Source organism: Physeter macrocephalus, chromosome 16 (assembly GCF_002837175.3).
Source record: "Physeter macrocephalus isolate SW-GA chromosome 16, ASM283717v5, whole genome shotgun sequence".
Classification (NCBI taxonomy): Eukaryota; Metazoa; Chordata; class Mammalia; order Artiodactyla; family Physeteridae; genus Physeter; species Physeter macrocephalus.
The window spans coordinates 79,256,605-79,283,824 of NC_041229.1; the positions used below are offsets into that span (position 1 = coordinate 79,256,605).

At 35.1% G+C, this 27,220-nt stretch overlaps 2 protein-coding genes across 2 annotated transcripts in view; one reads left to right on the plus strand and one right to left on the minus strand.

The window, feature by feature from the left end:
* ANO3 (anoctamin 3) overlaps nt 1-27,220 on the plus strand; it is a 439,317-nt gene that overhangs the window by 333,294 nt on the left and 78,803 nt on the right. The window contains 7 exon segments of the mRNA XM_024119081.1: nt 3,349-3,449; nt 6,575-6,619; nt 11,746-11,877; nt 12,506-12,612; nt 14,823-14,878; nt 18,379-18,500; nt 23,098-23,232. Of these exon segments, the coding sequence (XP_023974849.1) occupies nt 3,349-3,449; nt 6,575-6,619; nt 11,746-11,877; nt 12,506-12,612; nt 14,823-14,878; nt 18,379-18,500; nt 23,098-23,232 (698 nt within the window).
* The window catches only part of MUC15 (mucin 15, cell surface associated), a 108,201-nt gene that overhangs the window by 57,824 nt on the left and 23,157 nt on the right, over nt 1-27,220 (minus strand).

Consider the following 27,220-nt stretch of genomic DNA (forward strand, 5'->3'; position numbering starts at 1 on the left):
TTTTGTTTGTTTGTTTGTTTTTTCTGTTTGTTTTCTTTTACGGTACGTGGGCCTCTCACTGTTGTGGTCTCTCCCGTTGCGGAGCACAGGCTCCAGATGCGCAGGCTCAGCGGCCATGGCTCACGGGCCCAGCCGCTCTGCAGCATGTGGGATCTTCCCGGACCAGGGCACGAACACGCGTCTCAACCACTGCACCACCAGGGAAGCCCAAGGGATTGGTTTTTGTCTTAAATCACTCCACATGTAGAATGTGGCATTCTGGTATAGATTGATTTTTGTCTGAGTCTGGACTCATTCATTTTCATAGAGGTCTCACTTCCAGATTCTGGGGGGAAATAAGCACTGAATATGTTTTCTGTAATCTTGAGGATTTCATTTTCTCTGTCCTTGAATAACTGCTGAAAAAGAACCCACATCTCCCTACGAACTAAACAATGACATAAAGGCATAGGGCACTTTAAATACAGACAGAGGAAATAGATAAGTTTTCCAAAGAAACTATAGTCTATAGAAATACAGTGTTATTACAATTTATACCATTTATATTACCAAAAGAAAATATTTAACTCTTCAATCACTTGATTCAAGTCACTCTACTTAATAGTTTTCCCCAAATCATAGGTTGTTACTGGCTTTTTGCTTGTATAACTCATAGCCTACTATAGAAGGTCTACAAAATCAAGGAAAGGTTCCACCAAAGATGAATCAGGTAGCTGTTTACTGAGAAAAAGAAAAAAAAGAAAGATTCTAGTGAAGTTTTGAAATTAGCCATTATTTTGACCATTGTCTGATTTGAGAGGCATGCTCTTAACTGAGGATGAACATTCTGGGTAAACCTCTTATACTTGGGCCCTTTATAGTCCAGTCTCTCATAAGACTCACAACTCTGTGAATTAAGACCATTCTCTCCATATCCCAGGAGAGAAAACTGAGGATCAGAGAGGATAGGTAATTTCCCCAAGGTTGTAGAGCTAGTAGATGGTAGAGATGGAATTTGTACTTACCTCTTTGTGATTCCAAACACTATGTTCTTTCTTCCATACCATGTGATTTCTTCTAAGTAGGCAGTTTAGGATTAAATAAATATATTTACGTTGTGCTTGGTAAGTGAAAGGCAAGTTGGTGTAACACCAGTAGCCGACACCATCATTTCAAAAAAAGGATATTTGCTATCACTTTGAATATAAGAACTTTTGTATGGATAAAACAGGAAAAACTATAATAAAACATGAAATGATCCTTTTACTTGCCTCACATGAGGGAGTCATTTAAATAGGTGAATGCCTATGCTTTAGAAAGATTTTTGTTTTGTCTTTGCCACTCCTGCACAGAAACCTTTCAACCAAATCTGGGACAGTTACTAAAAAGAGCCTGGAGATGTCAACATCATAATTATTCTTTTTTTCCTTGATCAGTGACAGATTTCTAGCTGAGTGAAAAAGATATATTTTTAAACAAACAGTTGTTTGAATGAATTAATGTTCATTTAAAAAGTTATATACATTATTTCCTCAAGCATAGCTAAAGTGTGTAAACTTAGTCTGAATTCAAAGGCCTTTAGATATTTAACACCTAATATGCCTTCTGTCATTGTTAATTTTTTTTATCATTCTTTATCTTTAATTTAAAACAAACATATTTGAAGTAGGAAAGTCCTTTGGAAATTGCACAGGAAGCACCTTTTGCTATTTTCCCCTGGTGATTTGAAAAATACCTAGTACCTCAATAAACTATAAAGAAAAAATAACACATCGTCCAAAATTTTGGAAATTCTGTTTACTTTATTTACCTTCTCATATATTTTAGCAAGTACATGCATATTAAAATGTCTCACAAGTCCTCTAGTGAGAAACCCTAAATTGTCTTGACCTTGGAATGATCCCTCCTTTTTTCATAATACTTCAGGGAACAAACACTTCCAAATGCTAGTCTGTGAAAGTGCCTGTCCAGTGTCAATGGTGATCAGCCTGCTGTCTACAGCTGAGTATTATTCCAATGATTGTCCCATGGCTCTCTAATAATACTGTTTTAAAATGTGGGTACTACAAATTTGAAATATGTTCTGGCAAATTCATGAAATTAGCCATATCTAAAACATAGCTTTTGAATATATGAATATAAAATTGTACAGTTTAATTTTTAAATATATAATTTTAAATTAGACTGATAAATTTCTTCCATACTTTTGAGCTTTTAAGATTGTTATGTTTCTTGAGATGTTCCATCTAGTTGAAATTTAAAGGAAAAATGTTAACCAAGGGGAGTCCAGCTGTATGTAACCTGACATGTTGTGCCTAAATGGAAGTGAAGAGCAGGTCTTCCTTGACATAATTCAGCTTCTCTAATCATTTGAGGAATAAGCTCTGTGGAGTTCAGTGCTACAGTGGCCACAGACTTCTTTCTTGCTCTATGGGCCTCAGATATTGTAGAAATTTCAGAAAATAACTGTCTAGGCTTTTTTTTTTAAGTATAATATGAACATTAATGATATATAATGACAAAATGGTCAATTATTTAGTTACTTATTTTAGACTACTGGACCAAGTCTAGGAATCTTGATGATTATTTGGTTCAAAAAGGCATCTGATTCTCTGTTAGTGGTATGAGAAAAATATTCAGAACAATGGAATCCAATTCTGGGAATTCTTAAGAATTAGACCAGAGTATTCAATTTTGTTAAAAGCTCCTTAGATAATTCTGATGCACACTTGATTTTGCTTAAAAACCTCTTGTCTAGATCAAAGACACAAAGTCTTATGATCTCTTGCAGGAAACAGTATACTAACCTGTTAAGATTCTAGTAAGCGTGCAAATTTGACAGCTCTGTAAGGCTATGGACTTGTAGGATTTATACTCTGTTTATCCCCAGGATTTTCACAGGACCTCACAAGGAGTAATTACTCAATAAAATGTGCTAGAAGAGTAAGTGAATGAATAACAGGTAGCAGGTAACTGTCAGCGTTGTTTTTACCACTACCACCACTGCCCCCCACCCCGCCACCCCAGAGCAGGAATGAGAGGATCATGAGAAGGTGTCAAACAAGAATAACTGCAGATTCCTAATTGGCTCATGATTGTTCTGATTGGGGATTCTGGATCTTGATAATGATCAAAGGAAGAAAATGCACTAACTCTCATGGATGATTATTTCTTGCATACAATGGCATTATTACATTTTGATTAAGGTATTTCTGTATTAAGAAATTTTATTCATATAAATTCCTTTTAAATGGGTGATAATGATTCATGTGTAGACAAGGGGACAATGTCCTTCCCTCTCAGATCAAATTGTGGCATGATATTGTCAGCTCTGACTCTAAGTGGTGTCTGTTCTGCTGTCCTTTGCAGCCAGCTGTTGCAAACCCTGATATCATGTTTATTAAAATTCATATTCCATGGGACACGCTGTGCAAGTATGCAGAGAGGCTGAATATCAGGATGCCCTTCAGGTACTTTCAAATTTTATTTCATTCTATCTCAATGTATATTAAGACGAGCCTGTTTTTTGCAAAACTTGAGAGCAATAAATGTAATTCTTTCTACAGAAGAAATGCTTTTTCTTCCAAAGTTTAGCTTATCTTGGACATTTATCTTTCCTTCTAATTTGCTTGCTTAATGTGGTAAGTGTTCTGGTTCCCAGCTATATCATTTCTAGCTGGACTTGACTAGAGGGAGGGAAAAATAGTTGTTTTCAAATTTTAACTTATAATTCCCAAGATCAATTTCACTTCTTATTTAATATAGGTAGATGGAACTCTTATTTTTGTGAAAGTCAGGAAATGTAAGTACGTAGCATCCTTATGTATACAAATACAGTGTTCTTTCTCTGTATAGCAGTTAGCAAGAATCATTCCTCAGGTGGAATTCAACCAGATGGTTTCTTAGCTCTGTCCTCAATGCCAAAGGATAAATGGTAATAAAAGGCCTTCTCAGTTCAAAGATTTTTCAGTCCTTCCTATAGGCAAGCAAAAATTGAATAGATGTGTTTCCCCATATTGTGTGTTTTGTGTTATATGCAGAATCTATCACTTTCCTTCATGATCTCTCACAATAAAATTCAAGTGTTTCTACTATGTGCAAAGTTTTAACTCACATTGAAGATATGAATATTTACACTTATTTGGAGCTCAGTATGCTTTATCAACTGCTAAGAAGGTTTAAAAAGGTTTAGGGTAACAAGATGCCAAGTAAAAGAACCTCTAGATAATGAATATGAATGAACAGTAAGAATGCAATTCAAAAATATGGAGAAATTTCTCAGACCTGGTAGCATGGAAGAGGCCAACTCTGTAAGAGTGCTGACAGCCTCAGGTCTCATGACAAGCATCTACAGTATTCAAGATGAAACATGGGATGTTGATCACTGTCTTTTTAGTCATCTGAAACACCTCAGGCTTTGGAAGATGCAACCACAGTCATTGCCCACAAAACAGAAATTGATTAAACGTTGGCAACTACAGAGGAATCTTACTGTGACAATATTAGAATTAGATACCTAAATTGACTCCCATTCCTGCTTGGGTAAAAGTTTCAAAATTCTCTGTACAGATGATATTTATAAGATAGGTAAATAATACCTTGAAGAGCTTGGCAAAAATAATAATAATAACAAAATGAAAAACAGAAGAAAATGAGTAGCCTTTTGAATTCTTTAGCACCTTATATAAATTATTAATAAGATACCTACAAAAACCTGAAGTTTGTACATTTTTATGAAATTTGGTCCCTGAAAGAAGCAAGTAAGGACCTATGAGATATTATTTGTATTATGATTAGATATTTTGAAGTCTACAGAGGACTGCTTTTAATTCAGGTCATTCTACTGAACCAAACTTGAGAGTACAACTAGGTAAGTATACACTGTGCAACTCTTCATGTCTTGAGTTTTGAGGAATTTTTTCCTGCTGACACTGTGTCTCCTTCTAAAAAGTCTTTTGAAATACATGCCTGTGACTTATTACAAGCTGATAATGGGAGAATACTTGCCTTTGCTCATCTGCTTTCTTCTTGTTTGGTCTGTATATATGCATGCTACACAAAATCATGCAGAATTAAAACAGTGAGTTTCATTTTAACTTATGAAATTATCAAAGACTTTCACAAGTAGTACTCTTCAAACCTCGCACAGATATGGTGAATAATCACCTCTGTTGATTTATGGTGAGAATCAAATTTCATAAAATATTCTGAAACTGAATTTAAAATTATTTTCTGTGAGACTTAAAACTTTTCATAACCACTTTTTATCTTAAGAAGATAATTGAAAAATATGTAAAAACATTCCCCGAAGTACTATTTATAATTATGAAACATAGAAATATCTCCTATGTTCAATGGTAGAGGATTTAAATAATTTAGATAGACCCTTGCAATGCAATATAATTCATTTATAAAACAAATGGGTACAAGGATTTATTAATATTGTAGTGAAATAATAAATAATAAAATTTAAATAAAATGTGAAGGATATGCATGTATTCATACAATGAGATTTCAACAATGTAAAATGAATAGAAATAAAATTGGAAGAAAAATAATATGCTAAACATGGTTGCTTCTGATGGGTGGGATTGTGGGTCCCTATTATTTTATTTGTTTACATTCTTACCAAATTATTTTAAACAAGTTCTATTTTGACTGCAGGATATAAACAAAGATGCAAAAGAAGTATGACACCCAAGACAATAACCTACTTTCTGATATCAGGGTGAAATTGCTAAAAAATTCCAAATTAAGCCTGATTTCACATACCTTTATCCTGCCCCTATTCCTGTGATTTCACCATTGTTTTTAAGCAGAGTATAGTTGAATTTATGCACAAACTAATTTCCTTGTAGATCTAAAAGGAGGAAACCCTTAGAGGCTATCACAAAGCGTGCCATTTCAGTGGATTTCAGTATTCAGGTTCTCTTCAGGTTAACTGAACATTGTGTTAAAATATTCCATCAAAAAAAGGAGCATATCTTCCACTTATTTCCTTTGGACCTTATACAAAGCCCTTGTTTGCCAAGGGTCCGAAAGATTGAATCCTTTTTTGCTATCCAGGGGGGATTTGTCATCATTTGATTCTTGGTCCCTGGCAAAGACATTTATTATTAATTTGAGATTATACTTTCATTCAATGAAAAAGTAAATAAATGTTGGTTAGCATGTTTGCTTTACACCAAAATCACTAAATTTTTAGTGGTTATAACTTAACATTCTTTGCAAAGTCATAAATATTAATTACATACATGTTTAGATCAATAAATGACTTCATATAACATACAAGCAAGTGATCTGGTTAATATGCATTATGTAGCAGAAGACAAACTTTCAAAAAAGAATTAAAAATCAAATATTCAAAAGTGATCTATTGATTTATGAAAGTGTCTGTTATTAGTAACTTAGATTCTGAAATTGAAACAATGCAAATTCAGAGTTCTTCCTATTATACTGGTTCATTTCGTGTCTTTCTTTAGCATGTGGAAATTAGAGTATTGAAATGCTCAGTATAATTGAACGTTGTCACTTGCTGGTTTCACTATTTTCATGTGACTTTCCTCAGCTGATTTCCTTCTTTTTTTTTTTTCAGGAAAAAATCCTATTACACTGACCAGAGGAGCAAATCAATGGGCAGGTTGGTGGGTGATATGAAATTTGTTTACGACCAATTTGTCATTTGGGAAAAAAATTAAAAATGCATTTGATTACCCATATCAGCAGCTGTAAATTTTAGAAAGAAAAGCTTTACTGATTTGTTCAAGATATTTTCAAAATGACTTATGCCAAATTTGACAATGTTTAAAATCAGATGATCCCTTTTTTTCTATTTATCATTGCCATTCCCACAATCCTTCCTTGGTATAATGTTATGGAACAAGGATTTTAATTGCAAGTTAGTGTTTCAGGAGATTTTAATTTTAAAAATAGTTATAAAACCAGGATTGATGGGTAAATGATGACCCACTAGAGTAATAGAACAATAGACACAGCAGAGGCCTCTTGGATCGTTTAATCCAAACCTCTTATTGATGACATGATAAAAGAAAGACTAGCATCCAGCGTGATGAAGTGGTTTACCAAGGCCATACAGCATCTTTTGTATTAAGGACCTACTCTTATTCCACCAGCTGAACCTGCCTCTCTTTCAGTTCTGGTATTGAAAGGAAACTTCTTTTCAAGAGCTTTATCTCAAAACAACATCTCTTTACCTATTGTGGTAACAGTACCTACGGCAAAGGAATAATTAAAATACAACCCTGAGACACAAGAAACTCTCCCACCTGAATTGCCTTGACCCCGTTTCACTGGAGAAAATGAGCTTCCATTTAATGAACTCTACAAACAAAAGGCTTCTAATAATTCGCTGTTTTTCTGCTCCTTGCAAAAAAATCAATGAACAAAAATAGAATGTCGTAGAGGAGACCCTATTGAATAATGTTGCAGGATATTGCAAATCAGAATGACACAAAAACTAGCAAAATCATACAGTGTAAATATCTGACCATTTTAGGAAAGAATTTAATAAATCTAGTTCTTTTACCAAAGAAAATATCTGAATATAATTTAGAACTCTAAAATAGGAAAAATTTTGAATTCTAGAAGAGAGTATTGTACTCTATTAAACATTAAATTTAGGTTGGTAGGAATGAATGACAAGAAAAGTAAATCATGAGGGGGAAAACTTGAAATCTGAATGAATGCTAAAGGAATTAGTACTCAAAGGGCTCTTAGGGCTTCCCTGGTGGCGCAGTGGTTGCGCGTCTGCCTGCTGATGCAGGGGAACCGGGTTCGCGCCCTGGTCTGGGAGGATCCCGCGTGTCGCGGAGCGGCTGGGCCCGTGGGCCGTGGCCGCTGGGCCTGCGCGTCTGGAGCCTGTGTTCCGCGACGGGAGAGGCCACAACAGAGAGGGAGGCCCGCATACCACAGAAAAAAAAAAAAAAATTAATGATGTTCCTTAGCCAGTCAGATTCTTCTGTTTGTCAGGTTGACATGCTCAGATTTACAATGAGCTTTCATCATTTCTCTTGTGCTCATTCGTTCCTGGTCTATATAAGCAAATTTCCAAAGTTATTTTTGCATAATAAGGTCAAATTCATTGGAATATTATAATATATAAATTTACAACCGCAGGTTTTCCATATTTTTCTCTGCATGTGCCTGTTTAATATTGGATGTGTTGATAAAACATGTTTAGTTTTGCTTCTGGGTGCTGTATCGAATTAGTGAGATTTGCTACTGTATAATTAGTGTGTTTTCTGCTAAATAGGCATCTTCCTTTCAGAGACTCACAGAAGGAAAAAATCCTGTATATTAAATTGGCAACAAATGTCTATGTAATACTGTCATAATTTAGTTTTAGAGTAAACTTGTATTTAGAATTCCTGATAAACATGTATATTCTAAATCCTAAAGAAACATTTTTAATAGTGGAAAAATGTTTTTCATTACTATTTTGGTCAAACAAAAGTAAACTAGAAAAATGAATGCTATATTATGTGTCATAATATGTTTTATTATCTTTTGTGTTTATTATTTTTTGTTTAATTTTATGAAATGAAAATAAGGTTGTCAGTTATTCCAGACAGTTGTTAATGTACCTTAAGCATTACTATAGTCTACTGCTTTACAGTTTACATATTACAAATAGTTCTCTTTGTTCTTTGAGTTAGTGGATGCGTATGGGGGGGGTAACAAATAAATAGGAACGGCATTTATAAAATTATATGACATATTAAACTGAAAAAAATGACTGTCTTGGTATTTGCCTGAGTTTATACTTTCAATTAAGGAAATGACTGATATTGATTTTTTTAAACTTGACCTTCGGAAAAGAAAATTTAAATGTTGTGTGTGTGTATGTACGGGCATCACTGTTATAAAATTATAAAACCCAATTTTTAGACAATTGGAAAGAGGGAAGCAAAAGTCTAATGTGTGTACTTAGATGTCACTTGTGCTTTCCATTTCCTGACGTGGGAAAGATGTTTTGTGCATGGGTAATTTGACCAGTAAACATTAGGGGTAAATATGTACAGGCAATTATCCAGGTTTCAAAGGTCATCGTTTCTCCAGGCAGGTCGAAAGGAAATGCCTATAGTTTTATTATTGCTGCTATCTATCATTAGTTTACAAAGTACTTTCATATTCAATTATCAAATCATCTTCAAAAGGACCATTCAGGGTGGCAAAACAAAGAGTAACTGGTTTGCAGATCAGGGAAAATAAATGACTCCGTTATCACCACTCCTTACCACCCCACATCTCATCCCCTAGCTTTCACAGCTGGTGTGATAGAGTTTGTGCTCTGACCACGTTCTTTTGACCCTTTAATCCAGATTTCTTTTCAATTTCCATTGAATTCTCTGCGTTCCACAGATTTTAGCAAAGGAACTTAAAGCTCTGTTAGAAGTCATCCTCATATTATGCCATGAAATCTTGAGTTTGCAAGACTGCTAACGTGATAAAAGTTTGGTAGTGTGTAGGTAATACGTTAGATCATGTTGGTGGCATGGTGGTGGTAGTGGTGGTTGTAGAAATAGTAGTGATACTCCTTTTCCTTATTATTATCATAAATATTTATTGAGTGTTTACTTTGTGCTGGGCACTGTGGGATCAGTCATTACCTATTTACTTATCAGAATATCCCTTCATTTAAGAGATGAGAAAACTGAATGAGAATCAAAGAAATTAAATAATAAGCTAGATCTTCACATCCTGTGATTCAGATCCAGACCTGACCACATTTCACTATTAGACATCATGTGTTCCTTCATAGAAAGTATGTGAAAAGCCTAAACTGATAATATGGTTTATTTTTCTGTAAAAGGTCAGTGATGGTCTAAAAGTCATTTTATTTCTTTAATTTTTTTGATTGGCATTTATTTCTAGTATGTTTGCAATTTTGTCAGAGATACTAAGCCCTTGGGTGCTATAGCTATCAGCATTTTCTAAGTGTCATCAGATGCCTCCTTTTATTTGATCCTCCTAGCCACCTAATGAAGTAGGACAGATGGAATTACTTTCTCTCTTTACAGATGAGGAACCTAAAGCTCAAAGATTGAAAATGTTTGGCTCAATTTCAATGACTGGCAAATTCATCCTCTAGTGTTTTATACCATTGTTTTCTCCACTAGGCTAACTTTGAAAAGTTGGAGTAATTCCTATATAATCCATTCAGTGTTTTTACATGTCTGTGCACTAGTGGCTGGAATACAGCGATATTTTGTGATTTCAGAGGCTTTCTTTGTAATAAGAAGAAGCAAAATGGACACTTCAGATAACGCTCATTTATTATTTTAGGCTAGAAAGAAATGCTCTGGTCCCTCCAAAACCCAAAAAGACTTGGCATCTAAATGATAACATTACTTGGCAAAGAAAATGTCCAAACTCTTCCCATGCTAAAAATCAAAACTTGATGCTTATTTCAAATTATATAGACATGGTAATTTTACCATAAGAGACTTGAATGAAATCATTTTTAAGATACAGTCTGCCTGCACATGGCTGTACTAAAGTTTTTTGAAGTTTAAGCAGAGTTGGCCAGATATTAAGATGCATTGTACTTCTCTAGGAAAATATTCTATCCTGCCACTTTGACTCACTATTGCAGAAGTCCCAAAACTGCCAAAGATAGAACCTCATAAATAGTGTGTAAATATAGCACATTTTTAAAGTAAACACAGCTGTTATTATAGCAGCTCAGAATCTCATTTTCAGAATCAATCTCTGGAGTCAGTATCTCTTTTGCTTTCATTTTTGTCTTTTGAAAAATAAATATGATTCCAATCACTATATATACCACATAGAACTGAGTTGTGACTGTAATCTAAAGCTGAGGCCAAAGTATCCTGATGTGAGATTTCCTGAAACAGTGTTTTAATGTTCTCTGACCTGGAGTCTATGCTAAATCCACCCCTCAAAGCACAGTCAGTGGATAGCAGGATGAGCACCCCCGGGAACTAGTTAGAAATGCAGAATCTTAGACCCCACCCTAAGTCTACTGAATTAGTATCTGCATTTTAACAAGATCTTCGGGTGATTTACATGCCCGTTAAAGTCTTAAAAGTACCGCAAAGACTCCTTGACTCAACTCTCCTTATTGTCAATCATCAAGTTTAATGTAGAACACCAACTCACCACTCTCCAGCAATGTCAGTATTATTACTTTTTTTTTATGGGTGAGGAAACCAAGGCAAGAAATTAAATAACTTATACAAGTTTCCATAGTTACTATAATGCAGAGCTGCCTTTGAACCCAGTTTTCTTGACCCGAAACCCTTGCTGTTACCATAGGACCTGTGGCTCCCAGAACTGAATGCGTTCAGTGCATTGTAGCCATTTCTTTCTTTTCAGTCTCCACTTTTCTGGAGCCACATTGCTATAGATTTTTAAAAGTGATCTATAGCCACACATATACAGATATAGATATATACATACATACACTCAACTTTAATAAACAATCTTGCTGGTTTTATTCTTTATGCTTTTTCCTACCCCATCTTTATATATGATGATTTTCTAATATTTTCCACAGATTTTTCTTATGAGGATCACCTAGTTGCCCTGAAAGAGTTTAAATAAATGCAAGATTTGGTTTGCTTTGGAATTATTTCCTTTGTGTGGGTACAGGTATAATGCATGTATGTGTGTGTGAATGTGGGTGTGTGTATGTCTTTGGGGAATCTTTCAGAATGGTAGTGGAAGGTATGCATGGCTCTGGAGTGCAACCTAATTCAGTTCTAAAATGTGACTTTGTTCCAGGGTGCAAAAATATTTTAGAAGAATCAAAAAATGGATGTCCCAAAACCCCATGGTTCTTGACAAGTCAGCTTTCCCAGACCTGGAGGAGTCAGACTGCTATACTGGCCCCTTCAGCCGTGCACGAATTCACCAGTGAGTTCCCATCTCTTTTCTCCCATCACCTCTTTTTTTAAATTATTTTTTAATTATTTAATTTTTTCGGCCATGCTTTGTGGGATCTTGGTTCCCCAACCAGGGCTTGAAGTCAGCCTTTTGCTCTTTACATCATTGGCTCTCATGTTTACTCCATACAACTCTTTCTACAATGGAACAGTAGGATATGAAGGGGAAGGGAGAAACCTTGCTTGTCGCTGAAGTACTGAAAACCGGCTAGCCCGGAAAGTGCAGTGTTGGGGAATGACATCAATTTTTAATGTGTTCTATTTGGAACCACATTGCTTAAGGTAGTACAAAATTTATGGGAGCCAGCGGATAATCTGTTCTTGTTCCATGCTCAATAAGAAATATGAGGACATTTAGGCTTCCTTATAAACTGAAGGATATTAAAATGATTATTTGATAATGCCCTGTATTATTTATGTGTATATTTTCTCAGCCAAATGACTTTTTTTAAGAAGATGGTTTCTCTTCTGATTTATTATGCTTTACATGCATTCATTTTAATGTAGAAAATACATGGATGACTACCCAGGAACTTGTAACTGTTGCTAGATTCTGTGGTCTGCATTGAATATTAAAACCAATCCGCTTATCTTCCCAGCTTCATAATAAACAATAAGGACACCTTCTTCAGCAATGCTACTCGAAGCAGGATAGTCTATCACATGCTGCAGCACACCAAATATGAAAATGGAATATCAAAAGTGGGTAAGAACACTAATTAAAAACATACTCTGGAATTTACTTTTACTGATTACACTCAGAAGTATTTTTTAACAACTGAAGCTTTGCCTTCCTGCATTAGATATGAGGATATAATGCAGTGAACAAACTCTAAACATTGTATTTTTCAGCCTTTCAATGAAAGAAAACAAAATAAAACAAACAAAAAACTTTTACAAGGGCACTTGGCAATGTGTATCAAAATGTGAAATGTGCAAGAACTTTGGAACAGAAATTTTATTTCTAGAGATTTATCCCAAAGAAATAATCAGACTTTTGAATAACAATATATGTAGAAATTTGTTCATTGTGGCTTTGTAGACAAAGAATAGAATAGAATAATACTGGAGATACTTTAGCTGTCCATTAGGCTATATGCACATAATGCATCCATAAAAAAATGATGTGATTTTATTCACTCTTAACTCAAATGTATTCAGCATCTATTATACACTATATATTATGGAAAGTATATGACACAGAACCTTTACTCATGGATACTGAAAATTAGTATCAGTTCTGTAATTATTGACTTCAAAAGATATCCATAAAGCATTATTAAGTGGGAAAAAAACAGATTACAAAACTGTAAATTTAATGTGTAATCCCATTTTCTAAGCACAAAAAAAAAGAAAATATCTAGAATTTATATGAAACATTTTAGACATTATCTCTGAGAGGTGAGATTACAGCTAATTTTAAATTTCTAAATGTCTCTGTTGTTTGAATGTTTAGCAGTATGCTACAACATGTCTGATGCAAAAGAAAACAGAAAGTTTCACCTGGGAAAATTAAGTAAAATTGAAAAGTTTACACAGAGCAGAGCAGAAAACAACAGGTAACAAATGAGCTGGCGGTTTGTTAGTGTGAAAAATACAATATGGCTGAAGAAATAAAATGTTAGTCATGTTCTAAGATTCCTTCAGATAAAAAAGTTGATAGCCAGTGGAAACTTGTACCAATATGTACTGATTTGCATTCAAATAGATTACCACATTAGTAAAATGAACTATGTTTCAAGTCATCCAAAGAGGAATGTTCAGACTTTGGTTCTCTTCTGATTAATAATTCATTTATTACTGAGCAGTCAAAATAATTAATTTAAAAACTAAATCCTTATAAAAAATTTGACACTTAGTCAGAAGTTTTCTAAACAAGAAATAAAGATAGAGAAATCCAGAATGTAAACTACAAATGTGTCTAAATGATAGCACTATGTGCTTATGTAGACTTTAAAAAATAAAATTGACATTTAAATGATTGTAAAGATATCATGCCCTTTGTCAAACATGCAATAAACACAGAAGGGTATAAAAATAAAATTTAAAAATCCCTACATTCAATTTTCACTGTACCAAATTAGTATTGAATATATATACATATACATCTCAAAATTAGAATCTTGCAATGTTTACAATTTTCTATCCTTTTTGAAATTACCATTATGAGTACTTTCTCAAGCCCTTTAGTATGTCTGAAAACATTATTTTAAATAGCTGTACAATATTCTATTGTAAGCATTCATCAAATCACAATCATTTACCAAGCACTTATATAATTGATTAAACCATAATAATGAAACAATTACCCAATTTTGGATGTACAATTATTTCTAATTCTTTACTAATATAAATAATATTGCAATGAAAATTGCTCTTCATAAGAGTTTTCCAAATATCTAGTCTTCCCAGAACTATGAGACAGTCCATTTCACTACACTCTCATTGGGATGGAGAGATTTTAAGAAGGGTCACATATCGCTATTTATTCTCTTTGGATCAGTATTAAAGAATTAAAGATTTCTCAATACCAATCTCCTCTGAGACATTTTGAGGAGTGGGGAATTCCTCTGCTTCCTTGACCAAATTTTGTTTTGAGTAAAAAAAAAAAAAAGTTGTTCCAGGCTCATGTGCCCCCAAATAAGTGGGTATTAAAATCCCCACATTTCATGATATGGCAAAGTGCCATATGTTGGCACCTTGCAAACCCTTTATTAATCTTGTAAGGACACAATTAGACTCTTAGAATCAGTCTTTTTCACAACCTCACTGTCCTCATAGGTGATATGGCTATGGAAGTCATTTGGGTTATTTTGTTTTTAAATTAATTTATTTTCCCAAGTATTATGTAGGTTGCTTCAGAGGGAAGTCTTCAATTAAACTAACTCAAGAACTGTTCTTTTCTTCTTTTTCCAGGTATCTGTAAACTTATAAACAATGGCTCATATATAGCAGCTTTTCCCCCACATGAGGTAATTTTGAAATACAATTTCCATTTTAAAAAAATGTTTCTCCTGCTCAATGCTTGATCCCATTTTTTTTTTTTTCACTTAAGTCTAGCTGCCTTATTCCCAGAGGTTCAACCAGTGAGTGGCCTTGGACCTTTCTGAGACCCCGTGATAATCTGTGGCTGCACACTGGCTCCTGTGCTCCAGAACCCTTCTGCAATTTGCCCTGTAGCAGGAATCCCACCCTCAGAGGGAACTCATGGACATTGCTCAGCCACTCTGACCAGACATAGATAGCCCTCTGCTCCAACACAGCTCCATGCTTGTCTCAGCTTGGGATTTACACAGCTTCCAAACAGGGCAGGTTCTGGTCTGTGCCTATTACTTTGGGATACCTGAAAACCTAAGACAAACCCAAACCAAAAATCTACACCCCATTATTTACTTGATTTTCTGCCAGATTATTACCTCTCTTCCAGTTTTAAGTAGGTCATGTTGTGGTAACTCTGCCTGCTGAGTCATGAATGACATGTGAATCCGTTTTAAACTCCCCCCCCAACGCACGCACATACTATATTCTTTTCAAGGCAGTTATACATTTCAAAATAAGAACAGGGTCTTTAGAGGTTTAATGTGTGTGTTTTCAAAGCCCATCAGTCTTCTTTTTTTAAAGGCTGAGAACTCATAGGACATAACCCTTATACCTGAGGAATTCACAGTCTAGTATAACTCATAAAGGTAAAATGTACTGAGCACTTCCTGTCTGGTACTGAGCTAAACGTTTCATATGGACTATCTCATTTAACCTTTGCAACAACCCTTTGAGATAGGCAATAATATTAACTATGTTTTATAGATAGATCATGGAGGCAGAGAAAGGTTAAGTATTAAAGGCACAGTTCTGAGCCCAGGAAGCCAGACTCCAATGCTTCTATTCATTATGGCATACCTACTTATATTAGGAATAGAGATAATGATAACAGATAATGTGTTAGAGTGTTTCATGTAACAGGTCCTGTGCATGGATTTTCCCACTCATCTGACAATAACTTTGGAGGGGAGATATTATTATTTTTCAATTGCAGAGATGCAGAAGCAAGGCGCAGAGAAATTAAACACCATGTCAAATACGACCTAGTCAGTAAGTGGTAAACTGTTCAGTGGCAAACCTGAGTCCCCGGGAGAGCTTCTGTAGCACAGGAAGGTTTGTTTTGTTCTCTAAGTAATTTTGTTTACCTAACTAGTCTGTGTTCTGACAGTTTATTTGACAGTTTCTTGTGTGAAATTTGGAACCTATTGGGAATAGGTTGTAAATAATAGTCATTTTCCCATTTATTCTTATAATTTGGTAGAAGTACTAGTATATGGTATACATACACAAAATGACTGGAAAACAATATTGTTGAAATACAAGTAACAAAAACAAAGCAGCAAGTCAATAAAATGGACTCAGGAATTTTCTATCAATTTTAAAGACTACTACTTGAAGAAAGAAAAACAAGACTTATTTAGAGGAAAATGGAGTCAGTGGCACTGACTATAATTTGAATAAGGACAGTCACAGTTTAGATCTCCTTCTTCCTTAATGCAGGAGTATTATTAGTATTGGTCTCACACTTTTCACCCACAGTTGAGATTTATTTTTTACTTACAAAAGAGACAGTAGCTAGAGGGAAGAAAGAGACATGTCCAGTGAAATTTGGCATGACAAAGAAGAAAGAAAGGGAAGAAGGGGAATATATATAGGAGAAAGAGTTTGCCTAAAATATTGATAGAATTGATAATCCCATCAATTATGAATAGTGGAGACAGAAGAAAAGTGTGTCAATTGGAGGAAGGGGCCGATCATGGAGGAGGCGTGGATCACTGAGTGTACATAGTCCTCTGAAAAGGGATGAGAATGCATAGGTGGGCAAGAGTCAGAACATTATGGTTGATTGAGGTTACTGAGCCAAGTCAGAACAAAGAGGTACTAAGGATCTAAAGCTTAGCGCCTAAAAACCAGGAAATGCCTATGTCTGACCACTGAGGCTGGGAAGGAAAGTCATGTATTTTAGGATTATCAGGAATGCATGAAAGAAACCTGAGATTTTGGTTCACCTTCCCTTACCTTCCCAATCTCAGGGCAGGCTACCTTAACAAGTCAGTCCAGTTTCACAAGCAAACCAACTTTTCTCAAGTGGATGTCTTAGAATCTTGATCTTTACTTTCATCTCCTTAGCTTCCAATCTTTAGGGTTTAAACACTTTGGGCTCCCTTCGGGAAGACTGCTCTTCTACCCTTACCTAATTAATTTATCTATTTTCTTAGAAAGCCAGAGGCAAAGTCCATATGTGTCTCTCATTTCAGCCTTGAGGCACCTACAGACCATGATTCAAGGTTCCATCTTTCTTCATAGGAACTCTCAGCCCTGGTTATCTGGAACCATTCAGATGATAGATTTGCACTGTTCAATGGCCACAATATAGCAAACACCTAAAATTAACTGACATTATTTTTATACTTCTTATGTGGCTGGCACTTTATAGCTATTCTCCAAAGGGGCCCTCACAAGATCCCTCTGTATTGGTATCATTAATACTTATTCTTATCCTCATCATTTAGGTGAGGTAACTGAGGCATAATTCCACTTGTTTTAAATTTTCATCAAACATTTCATAAAAGTAGAATCACATATTAGAGTGAGCAGAGAGACTTTGTGAAATCCTGTGTCCTAAGTTTTGATTCAGAAAATAAAGTCACCGTATCTATTGTCATTTCTTTTAAATTATAAAAGCAGAGCAGTTCAGCCTTCAGGGAACACGTTCCTCTAAAAAGCATATATATTCTATGTTTCTGAAATTGCAACCCATATGACAGATTTTTGAGGGAGATATAAAGAATTGGAAAACATGCTTCCATTTTTGGAATATCTAACCTGAAGTAAATTTTACAGATTTCAAAACATGAATAACACTGGAGACAGGCCTCTTATACTTAAAATTTTTTTTATTGAAATATAGTTGGTTTACAATATTATGTCAGTTTCATGTGGACAGCATAGTGATTCTTTTCCGGGGGCGTCTATATTTGCTGAATGAACATTGACTCTTTCCCTTAGCTTCTATAAATGAAATAAATATTTTCTGGTACTGGATCACTTCTCAAAGCAGAATAATGATCAATTTCTGAACTAAAGATTACAACAATTTCTCTCAAAGATGATGAAGATATTGTGTTTATTATAAGACCTTGGGTTCCAAACAATGAAACCTAAAGCTTACTTTAAGTGAAAGGGATCTCATTGGTTTAAAAAAGGAATTTAAGAAAGAATTTTTAAGGAACTATCAGAGTATTTTCAATGAAATATAGATATATAAATGCATTTACTACATCACTTCAGTGATGGGCTTACGTTTATAACTTCTGAAGCTTTCAGTAAGTTATTAAATTATTCCCTAAGGAAAAATAGCAAAAACAATTCCTATTAGTTCAAATTTCACTAAAAGAATAGATATCAATTCATCTTATTTTATTTGTTTCAGGGAGCCTACAAGAGTAACCAGCCCATCAAAACCCATGGACCTCAGAATAACAGACATCTATTATATGAGCGCTGGGCACGCTGGGGAATGTGGTACAAGCATCAGCCCCTGGATTTAATCAGGTACTGGGGATGGATTGATAACGGAAGACATATTATGCTATTTTGTTATCCTTTTCTTATTATTTTATTTACCCACCAAATCATCTGTATTAGTTAGGGTGTGATTAAGAAAAAAGAAGCCACTATACGTCTTTTCAATGAAAGGAACTTAATTTAGGGAATCAGTAGCACAGGGGATGGGAAAGATGAGAAATCAAACAGAAATGTGAGGCAACCAGCGATTAACAACAGCAGAAAATTGCTAACAACCCTTAAAGCTGGAGGGAAAATGAGATGAAGTGTATTTCAGAGCTTACTACCTGAGCCGTTGGGCAAGAGCTATGCCATCCATGAGTAGGACTACCTCTAGAAAAGTGAAGTGTTGAGAGTCGAGCCACAGAGAATTATGGAGCCATAACAAATTATGGCTGCTCTGGAGACAGCCCTGAGGACAGCCAGGAGAGGAGGAAAGATATGGGCTCTTCCCTTCCTTCCACCTTTGAGACTTCCAGTACCTCCTAGTGTAATTTACCAGCAGCAATTTACAAGTGAATCTCTATAATCTGCTTTCCCGCGAAAACAAATCCAAAGAGGAAAAGGCAGAAGATGGATCTAAGAGCAAAGAGAAAAATGGCCAACATAGCATGTATTTATCTGTCAACAAATACTTAGTGAGTGTCTATTCTATTCCAGGAGGTATATAACTGCTAGTAAATAACTGCTCTCAACTTGAATTAGTCTTGAAATAGTGTTATATTCATGATTTATTTTATTTTGATGGAGAATAATTTGTTCTTATTTTTAAAAATCAGGAAATATATATTAAAAAGGACTTAAGTCCCCAGATAACTAGAAATATTTATGAAGTAAAATTAAAAAAGAGCATTCATATTATGAGGTTATATATGTTGATATTTTGAGCTGTTTATGAAATATAAATATCAAGAATAACTCATAACTGTATCAGTCATTTTCCCAACAGGAAACTGATAGAACTGATAGAATAGAAGGGGTATTTGGAGAGAATTTAATAATAGAATTTAATATGCAGAAGTATAAATAGGATCAAGGGAGCCAACAGATGATAATGAAGCTTCCAGGGACTGGCAAAAGCTGGAAGCTGTTATCAGACCTAGACTTGAAGGGACAAGGGGAGAGAGAGCAGTTGGCAGAACTTGTTAAAAGCTATGCTCATAGAAGAAGAAAGTCAGGGTAATAAAAAATACCCCACATCTCTTATCCCTCCTTGTGATCTCCTGTTGGTACCTTCAGTTGGCCAACGAGCCTATCAGGAAGCAAGAAGAAGGAAGAAGCATAGGTGATACTATGCATAGAGGTGAGCCTCCTGGGCAAATAGCAGGAAGGAAAAGGGTAGAATGTGGAATGGATGTACAAAGCATACTTTCCAACACCAAACCATTTTTATCTCAAACATTAAGTACTTGGGTATATCCAAAATCAAGATGCTTTGATTCTAATTCAATCACGACAAATTATCAGTCTTATTTATGCAGGTTAAAGAATAATTGTTTTAGAGATACATGAATACAGTGAGATGTGCTAATTCACAAAAGCATATTTAATAGGAATTAAAGTGAAGTTGGGATTTTCAAGCAAGCATTTCAGTGTCAACAGTTCTCCTATCTATAGGAGACATTGCTATTGCTGCCTCAGGTAATTTCAGCAAGCAACCTTTAGTTTCAATAAATAGGGTGATTCAACTGCTATTAGCAATTCTCTGGGTGTTGACTCAGAAGGGAAATTTTGCTTATGAAAATCATGTATTTTGTGTTCAAGTGGTTAAGGGGAGAGATGTGATGAGGGACCCACCCAAGATGAAGGCCGTAAAAGAGTATAGATGGCATTTCAACAGGTGCCTGCTTTCTAGGAACTTTCTTGTTACCAAAATTGAGATGGCGATGAGGCATTCAGATTAAACTATACAATCTTGTACATAGCATTTTGTACAAGACCCAGTTTTCTACAGTGAGTAGGAAGATTGCCTTAAAATCTGTGACTTTTTAATTATTTGGAGTTACATTGTTCTTAAGACTATACAATTTTGAGGACGTGAGCCTCTTATTGTGTGGCTTCCTGTCCATAGTGAGAGAAGGAGGGTGTCCTGGAATCGGAGTTTTTTTAATATACTTGTGTCACAGATGATGGACACCCACAGGCAAGGCCTGTATTCTCTCCTGCTGAAAAAGGCAGTTCAGTGATAGTGGGTGAAAAGTGAGGGACTATCAATTCATTTTATTTTTTATAAACCACCATTCCTGAACATGTGTTTGTGTTTTGTTCTCATTTTAAGAATAGACTCAAACATTTAATAGCCAACGCCTATCTTCGTTTCAATCTATTTTTCCATGGGAAATACTGGAATCTGGAAAAAGTACATTTAAAAAATGGTCAGCTACAAAACCTGCTTAACAAAATAGCTCTGTGTTTTTTTTTCAATGTTTTTCAATAGGCACCGGAAGGATTTAAATTTAAAAACTAAATGAAATAATTCTCTCTAAAAGAGGTCAACTTAACATTTTTTTTTTTTTTTTTTTTTTTTTGCGGTACGCGGGCCTCTCACTGTTGTGGCCTCTCCCCTTTGCGGAGCACAGGCTCCGGACGCGCAGGCTCAGCGGCCACGGCTCACGGGCCCAGCCGCTCCGCGGCACGAACCCGGTTCCCCTGCATGGCAGGCGGACTCTCAACCACTGCGCCACCAGGGAAGCCCAACATTTGTTTTTATAATAGAAGTTTTTTATGGTAGAAGTTATTTCAGCAGCAGAATCCTATCATCAAATGAAATGTCACATAGGATACCAGTACATAAAACATGAAAAGAAAGTGACTGTGGGTGAAGTGTGATGGGGTGACACCAATAGCAACCCCCTGTTCCTCCTTGCCCTGTCATGGTTTTAAAGAAATTTAAGGAACACCTAGAGATCCTAAAATATTGTGACTTCCCACGCTCTAGGTTAAGGACATTTTCATTAGCCTTCTTTGCCTGGAACTAGCTTCTTCTCATGAAACAGATCTGAAATCTGCTGTAACTTAGGTAATTATACTCCTGTCAAATAACATTATTGCTCCTCTTAACCTTCAACAATGTATGATTTAAAATCTTGGTATAATGCTCTCCGTATAAGGGGGTCTGTCTGTGAAGTCCTTTATAGTCATCGTTATAAAAATGTTAGTAATATGTGCCAAAACCCTACTCCACCCCACAGAAGAACACTTGTTTAAAGGAACAAGTGGCTATATTAGAATACCTGTTAATATTACAAGCTTCGTCTCAAAGTAGAACACTGCCAGTATATAAGAAATGAATAGACTATTGATCTGTCACCTAGGAGAAATAAATGAAAAAACAAAAAAATTAGATAAATGATGCTCAGTGGAGGACGGCTCCATGTCTACACTTGGTAGAATACGCAGATTTTAGTTGGCACAATACAGAGAATGCGGTAGAAAGAATGATTTTCAGAGAGAGAAGTCTTGTTAAGGAAAAACAAATAACAAGAGAATTTTCTTCCCAGCAAGAATTTTTGCCCAGAGAGGTATTTCCAAATGAACTGTAAAACACCAATCTTTAAAACTAGTGCTGGGACAAACACCAGTACAGAATTCAAGAAATTATTATTTCTTACCAGAGCTTTATAAACTGTGACAGTTACTAGTGGCAGTAGATTCGGTAAAGAAAGAACAACTGAGTGGTCATTAGAACTGCCTTATTCATCTGCTGCTTCCATATAAATTATGTTAATAAGCTGAAGGGAAATAAAATGCATTCATTTCCTTCACTTCTTTCAATAAAACACTTCCTGTGGTGGGTGCTAATGAAACAGGATGCAGGTCCACTTTCAAGCAGCTTGCATTCTGATGGGGAGGAAGAGGAATAGGGGAGTGACAGGTAATTGTCATAAAGTTTTACAAGTTTAAGACACTGAAACATGGGTGAAGGGAATGTGATAGCAAGAGCAGGAAAGTCTAACCCAGGTTTGAAGTGAAATCAGGGCAGGCTTCCCGGGAGAAGTGATATAAAGTACAGGATAAGTACAAGCCAGACAGGAGAAGAGGGTGAAATGTAATATTCCAAAGTGAGGGAACAGCATTAACCAAGTAAAGAATCATGTGCTCCAGGAACAGCAGAGCTGAACTTTGTTGAGGAGGATGTGTGACACAGTTGTGCAGATTGTGTCTGGCATAAGGGAGTCTGGCCAAGGGTGCAGATGGAGAGAGAAATCAAGTCTGCTTTCAGCAGCTACCTAGAGGAAGGTGTTTTTCTGATTTACGCCAAAGCAATATGGTTTAGCACAGCTTTGTGTATGGAAAACAAAAAGGGATTCTACTAGGAGGATGAAGAAAAGCAAGACCTGGCTTATAAAAAGAGAGAAATAAACACATTTTATAAAATTACTCCTATAATGACAATGTTTAATGATAAACAATATAACCATTATTGGATTCATTAACAAGCAAGACTATTAAAATACCCCAGATGGAGCTCAGGAGGAACTGAGCCAGTATAGTCAATTGTCCATCTGAAATTGACTAGGTGCGACATCAATATTTGTAGTGTCACTTACATTGCCTTAAGCTAAGGATTTGCTTTCTCATGCAGGCTATACTTTGGTGAGAAGATTGGGCTATACTTTGCTTGGCTGGGGTGGTATACTGGAATGCTGATTCCTGCAGCTATTGTTGGCTTGTGTGTTTTCTTCTATGGAATATTAACAATGAATGCAAGTCAAGTAAGGTAAGCTATTAACAGACTAAATAAAAAAAATTTGGCCTTTCTTCTGATTGGAGGAAAGCTTAATAGTAATGCTGACTATAAAAGCAAGTTATGGTACTAAATTTATTTGCTTGTTTTTGTTTTTGCAGGGGAGAAGCACTATTAAAAGGTCATTTCTATATTTTTATACACAAAGTCTCTTGGATAAGTTCTAAGACTGTTTCTCTTTATGCCAAATTTCTCTTTCTAGTATATCCCACATAATCAGTAATTCAGCAATGCAATAAACAGTTCTATATAATTTAAATTTGCATAGTATTTTGTAGTCAGGAATGCTCTCTCAATACATTAATTCAAATAATTATAATAGCTACAGTTCTTTAAACACTTAAGATATACAAAGACTGTCCAAATATATTGTTTCATTTTATGGAACTTTCATTACCACCTTTGGAGATGAGTATTCCTTTTAGCAGATGAGGGAACCTTACATAGTTAAAGATGTCTAAACAAAATATTCATACCACATAAATCCTACCCTAAGTAGTCTCCTCTCATGAGAACATAAAATCACTTTCTACTTTCTTCTTACTCTCTATGAGAATAGATTTATGAAAGATTTTAGCATCAACTTAAGATATCAAAATGGTAGTAAAATAAGATTTGAGAAATATCAAACATTTATCAGAATGGTGATTTTTCTGTTAAAGTTTAAATGACTCAAGATTTGGATATAGGAACAATACATTATTATTCAGCAGAGGTAAAAGTCACATTAAAGAATTAAATGAGTTAAAGAATTAATTAAAGAATCCTCTTAACAGCATGTTCTATTTACTATACCACAAGGATTTCATCAAGTTCAACCTTGTATGATGCAATTCAAAGTATGAAAAAGTACTTTTCCCCTCCTTAAAAAAAAGCTCAGTACTTTTTTCCCTTTTGGTCCATCTTTTAACCATGGCCTTGCTACTGGGTAGTAATCATGACAGTTAATGGGACCATAAAATGCATTTCCTTGAATATTCTTTATCTATATGTATGTTCACATGTATTTGTATGAGAATTTTGCCTAAAAGCAAAATATTTTCATTGTCCCAGGGTTGAATCCTATTCCGTAACCAAATTCCTTGATTTGGTATCTCAGAATCCCCTTGTTCTTCCTGAAGGCCAAATGGTAATTAGCATGAAAACAAAGAAACACCTACTGTTCAAAAGCATTTCACCTAGTGACAAGTTTATTTCAGAGTTTTGCAAACTCACTACCACTCTGGAAGGCAGCATCTTCCTGGACAAACATGTGCCCACTGGAAATATTCATCCCCCTTTGGGCATTTCTTTATATGATGTTGAATCAGTAACCTCTGAAGCTGAGAAGTGAGATTGTAATTTGGAGTTATAGTGTCTTGAAAATAAAAATACTATTTTTTTTTTTTTTACTACTTCTCTTTTCTCTATGAGTTTGACTCTTTTTTTTTTTCTTTTTTAAGAGTTCACATATAAAGTGATACCATACAGTATTTTTCTTTTCTATCTGGCTTATCTCACTTAGTGTAATACCCTCAAAGCCCATGTTGTCACAAGTTGCAAGATTTCCTTCTTTCTCATGGCTGGATACTCTTCTATTTTGTGTGTGTGTGTGTGTGTGTGTGTGTGTGTGTGTGTTCTCATGGCTGGATACTCTTCTATTTTGTGTGTGTGTGTGTGTGTGTGTGTGTGTGTGTGTGTGTGTGTGTGTATCTCAAATCTTCTTTATCCATTCCTCTGCTGATGGACACAAGTTGTTTACTTATCTTGGCTATTGTGAGTAATGGTGCAAAAACATGGGAGTGCATATACCTCTTCAGAATCCTGTTTTCATTTCCTTTGGATATATATACCCCGAAGTGGAATTGCTGGATTTTATGGTGGTTCTATTTTTAATTTTTTAAGGAACTTCCATATTGTTTTCCATAGTAGCTGTACCAATTAACATTTCCATCAATTGTGCACAAGGGTTCACTTTTCTCCACATCCTCACCAATACTTGGGGTTTTTTGCTTTTTGTTGTTGTTGTTTTTGGCAGTGGAAGTGTGGAGTCCTAACCACTGAACTGCCTGGGAATTTACTATTTCTTGTCTTTTGGATAATAGCCACCCTAACAGGTATGAGGTAATATATCATTGTGGTTTTGATTTACATTTCCCTGGTGATTAGTGATGTTGATCACTTTTTTATGTACCTGTTGATTTATGTATCTTCTTTGAAAGAATGTCTATTCAGTTTCTCTGCCTATTTTTTAATCAGATTATTTTTTGCTGTTGAGTTGTATGAGTTCTTTATATATTTTAGATTTTAACCCTGTATCAGATATATGATTTGCAAATATTTTCTGCCATTTGGTAGATTCCCTTTTTTAAATATTTATTTATTTATTTATTTATTTATTATTTGGCTGTGTCGGGTCTCAGTTGCGGCACATGGGACCTTTTAGTTGCGGCACGCGAACTCTTAGTTGCGGCATGTGGAATCTAGTTCCCTGACCAGGGATTGAACCTGGGCCCCTTGCATTGGGAGCTTGGAGTCTTAGCCACTGGACCACCAGAGAAGTCCCCTGGTAGATTGCCATTTATTTTTGTTGATAGTTTCCTTTGCTGTGCAGAAGCTTTGTAGTTTGATATAGTCACTCTTGATTATTTTTGCTCTTGTTGCCTTTACTTTTGGTGTCAAATCCTAAAAATCATTGCCAAGATTGATTTCATAGTTTTACAGTTTCAGGTTTTAAATTTACATCTTTAATATATTTTGGGTTAATTTTTGTGTATGGTGGAAGATACAGCTGTAGGTTCATTCTTTTACATGTGGATATCCAGTTTTCCCACCACCATTTATTGAAGAGACTATCCTTTCTCCATTGAGTATACTTGGCTTTTTGTCGAAAATTGACCATATATACATGGGCTTATTTATGGTTTCTCTGTTCTGTTCCATTGATCTATGTATCTGTTTTTATGCCAATATGTACTCTTTTGATTACTATAGCTTTATAATACTGTTTGAAATCATGGGGTGTGATGCCTCCAGCTTTGTCCTTTCTCAAGATTGCTTTGGCTATTTGGGATTTTTGTGGTTTCATAAAAATGTTAAGATAGGTTTTTCTATTTCTGTGAAAATACCATTGAAATTCTGATAGAGATTGCATTTAATCTGTAAATCTTTTGGGGTAGTATGGACATTTCAACAGTATGAAATTTCCTAATCCATGAGCACAGAATATCTTTCCATTTATTTGTGTCTTCTTCAATTTCTTTTGCAAATGTCTTATAGTTTTCAATGTATAGACCTTTAACCTCCTTGGCTAAATTTAATCCTAAATATTTTATTCTTTTCGATGTAATTGGTATTGTTTTCTTAATTTCTCTTTTTGATAGTTTTTTGTTAGTATATAGAAACACAACTGATATTTGTATACTGATTTTTTTATCCTGCAACTTTACTGAATTCATGTATTAGTTATAGAGTTTTTTGATAGAGTCTTTAGGGTTTTAGAAAAAAATGGTCTTTTAAAATGAATTGACAAAAGCAGAAAATGATTTTTAGGCAGTTAGCTACTGTTCAAATTGGTTCCATGGAGAACATATTCACAAAGTTTTCCCATGTGGTGTAGACTTCCTCCTCCAGGCTTACAAAGCTGAAAATGAACAAAAGGCAATGAAAGGAATAGATTTTCTGTTCCTATTGATTTATGTGCCAATGAAGTAAATTAGGCTCCTTTTGTATGAGATAAGTATTCTTTAACCTTTAGCACAAGGAGTGTTTTAAAAGGCTCAGGCAAACTCTTTTCTTCTGTGCTTTGTGGTATTATATTACTGCTACTTCTGTCACACTGTAATTAAGATCCTGTCAGACTTTCTATTCTAAACTAAGATAAGCATCACTGAATATCTTGACTTTCAAAATTTCACGGGACTGAATTTTTCCATTCAAGGTGTCAGACATGGTTAAGTCTTAGGTGTTATCATGGCGAGTG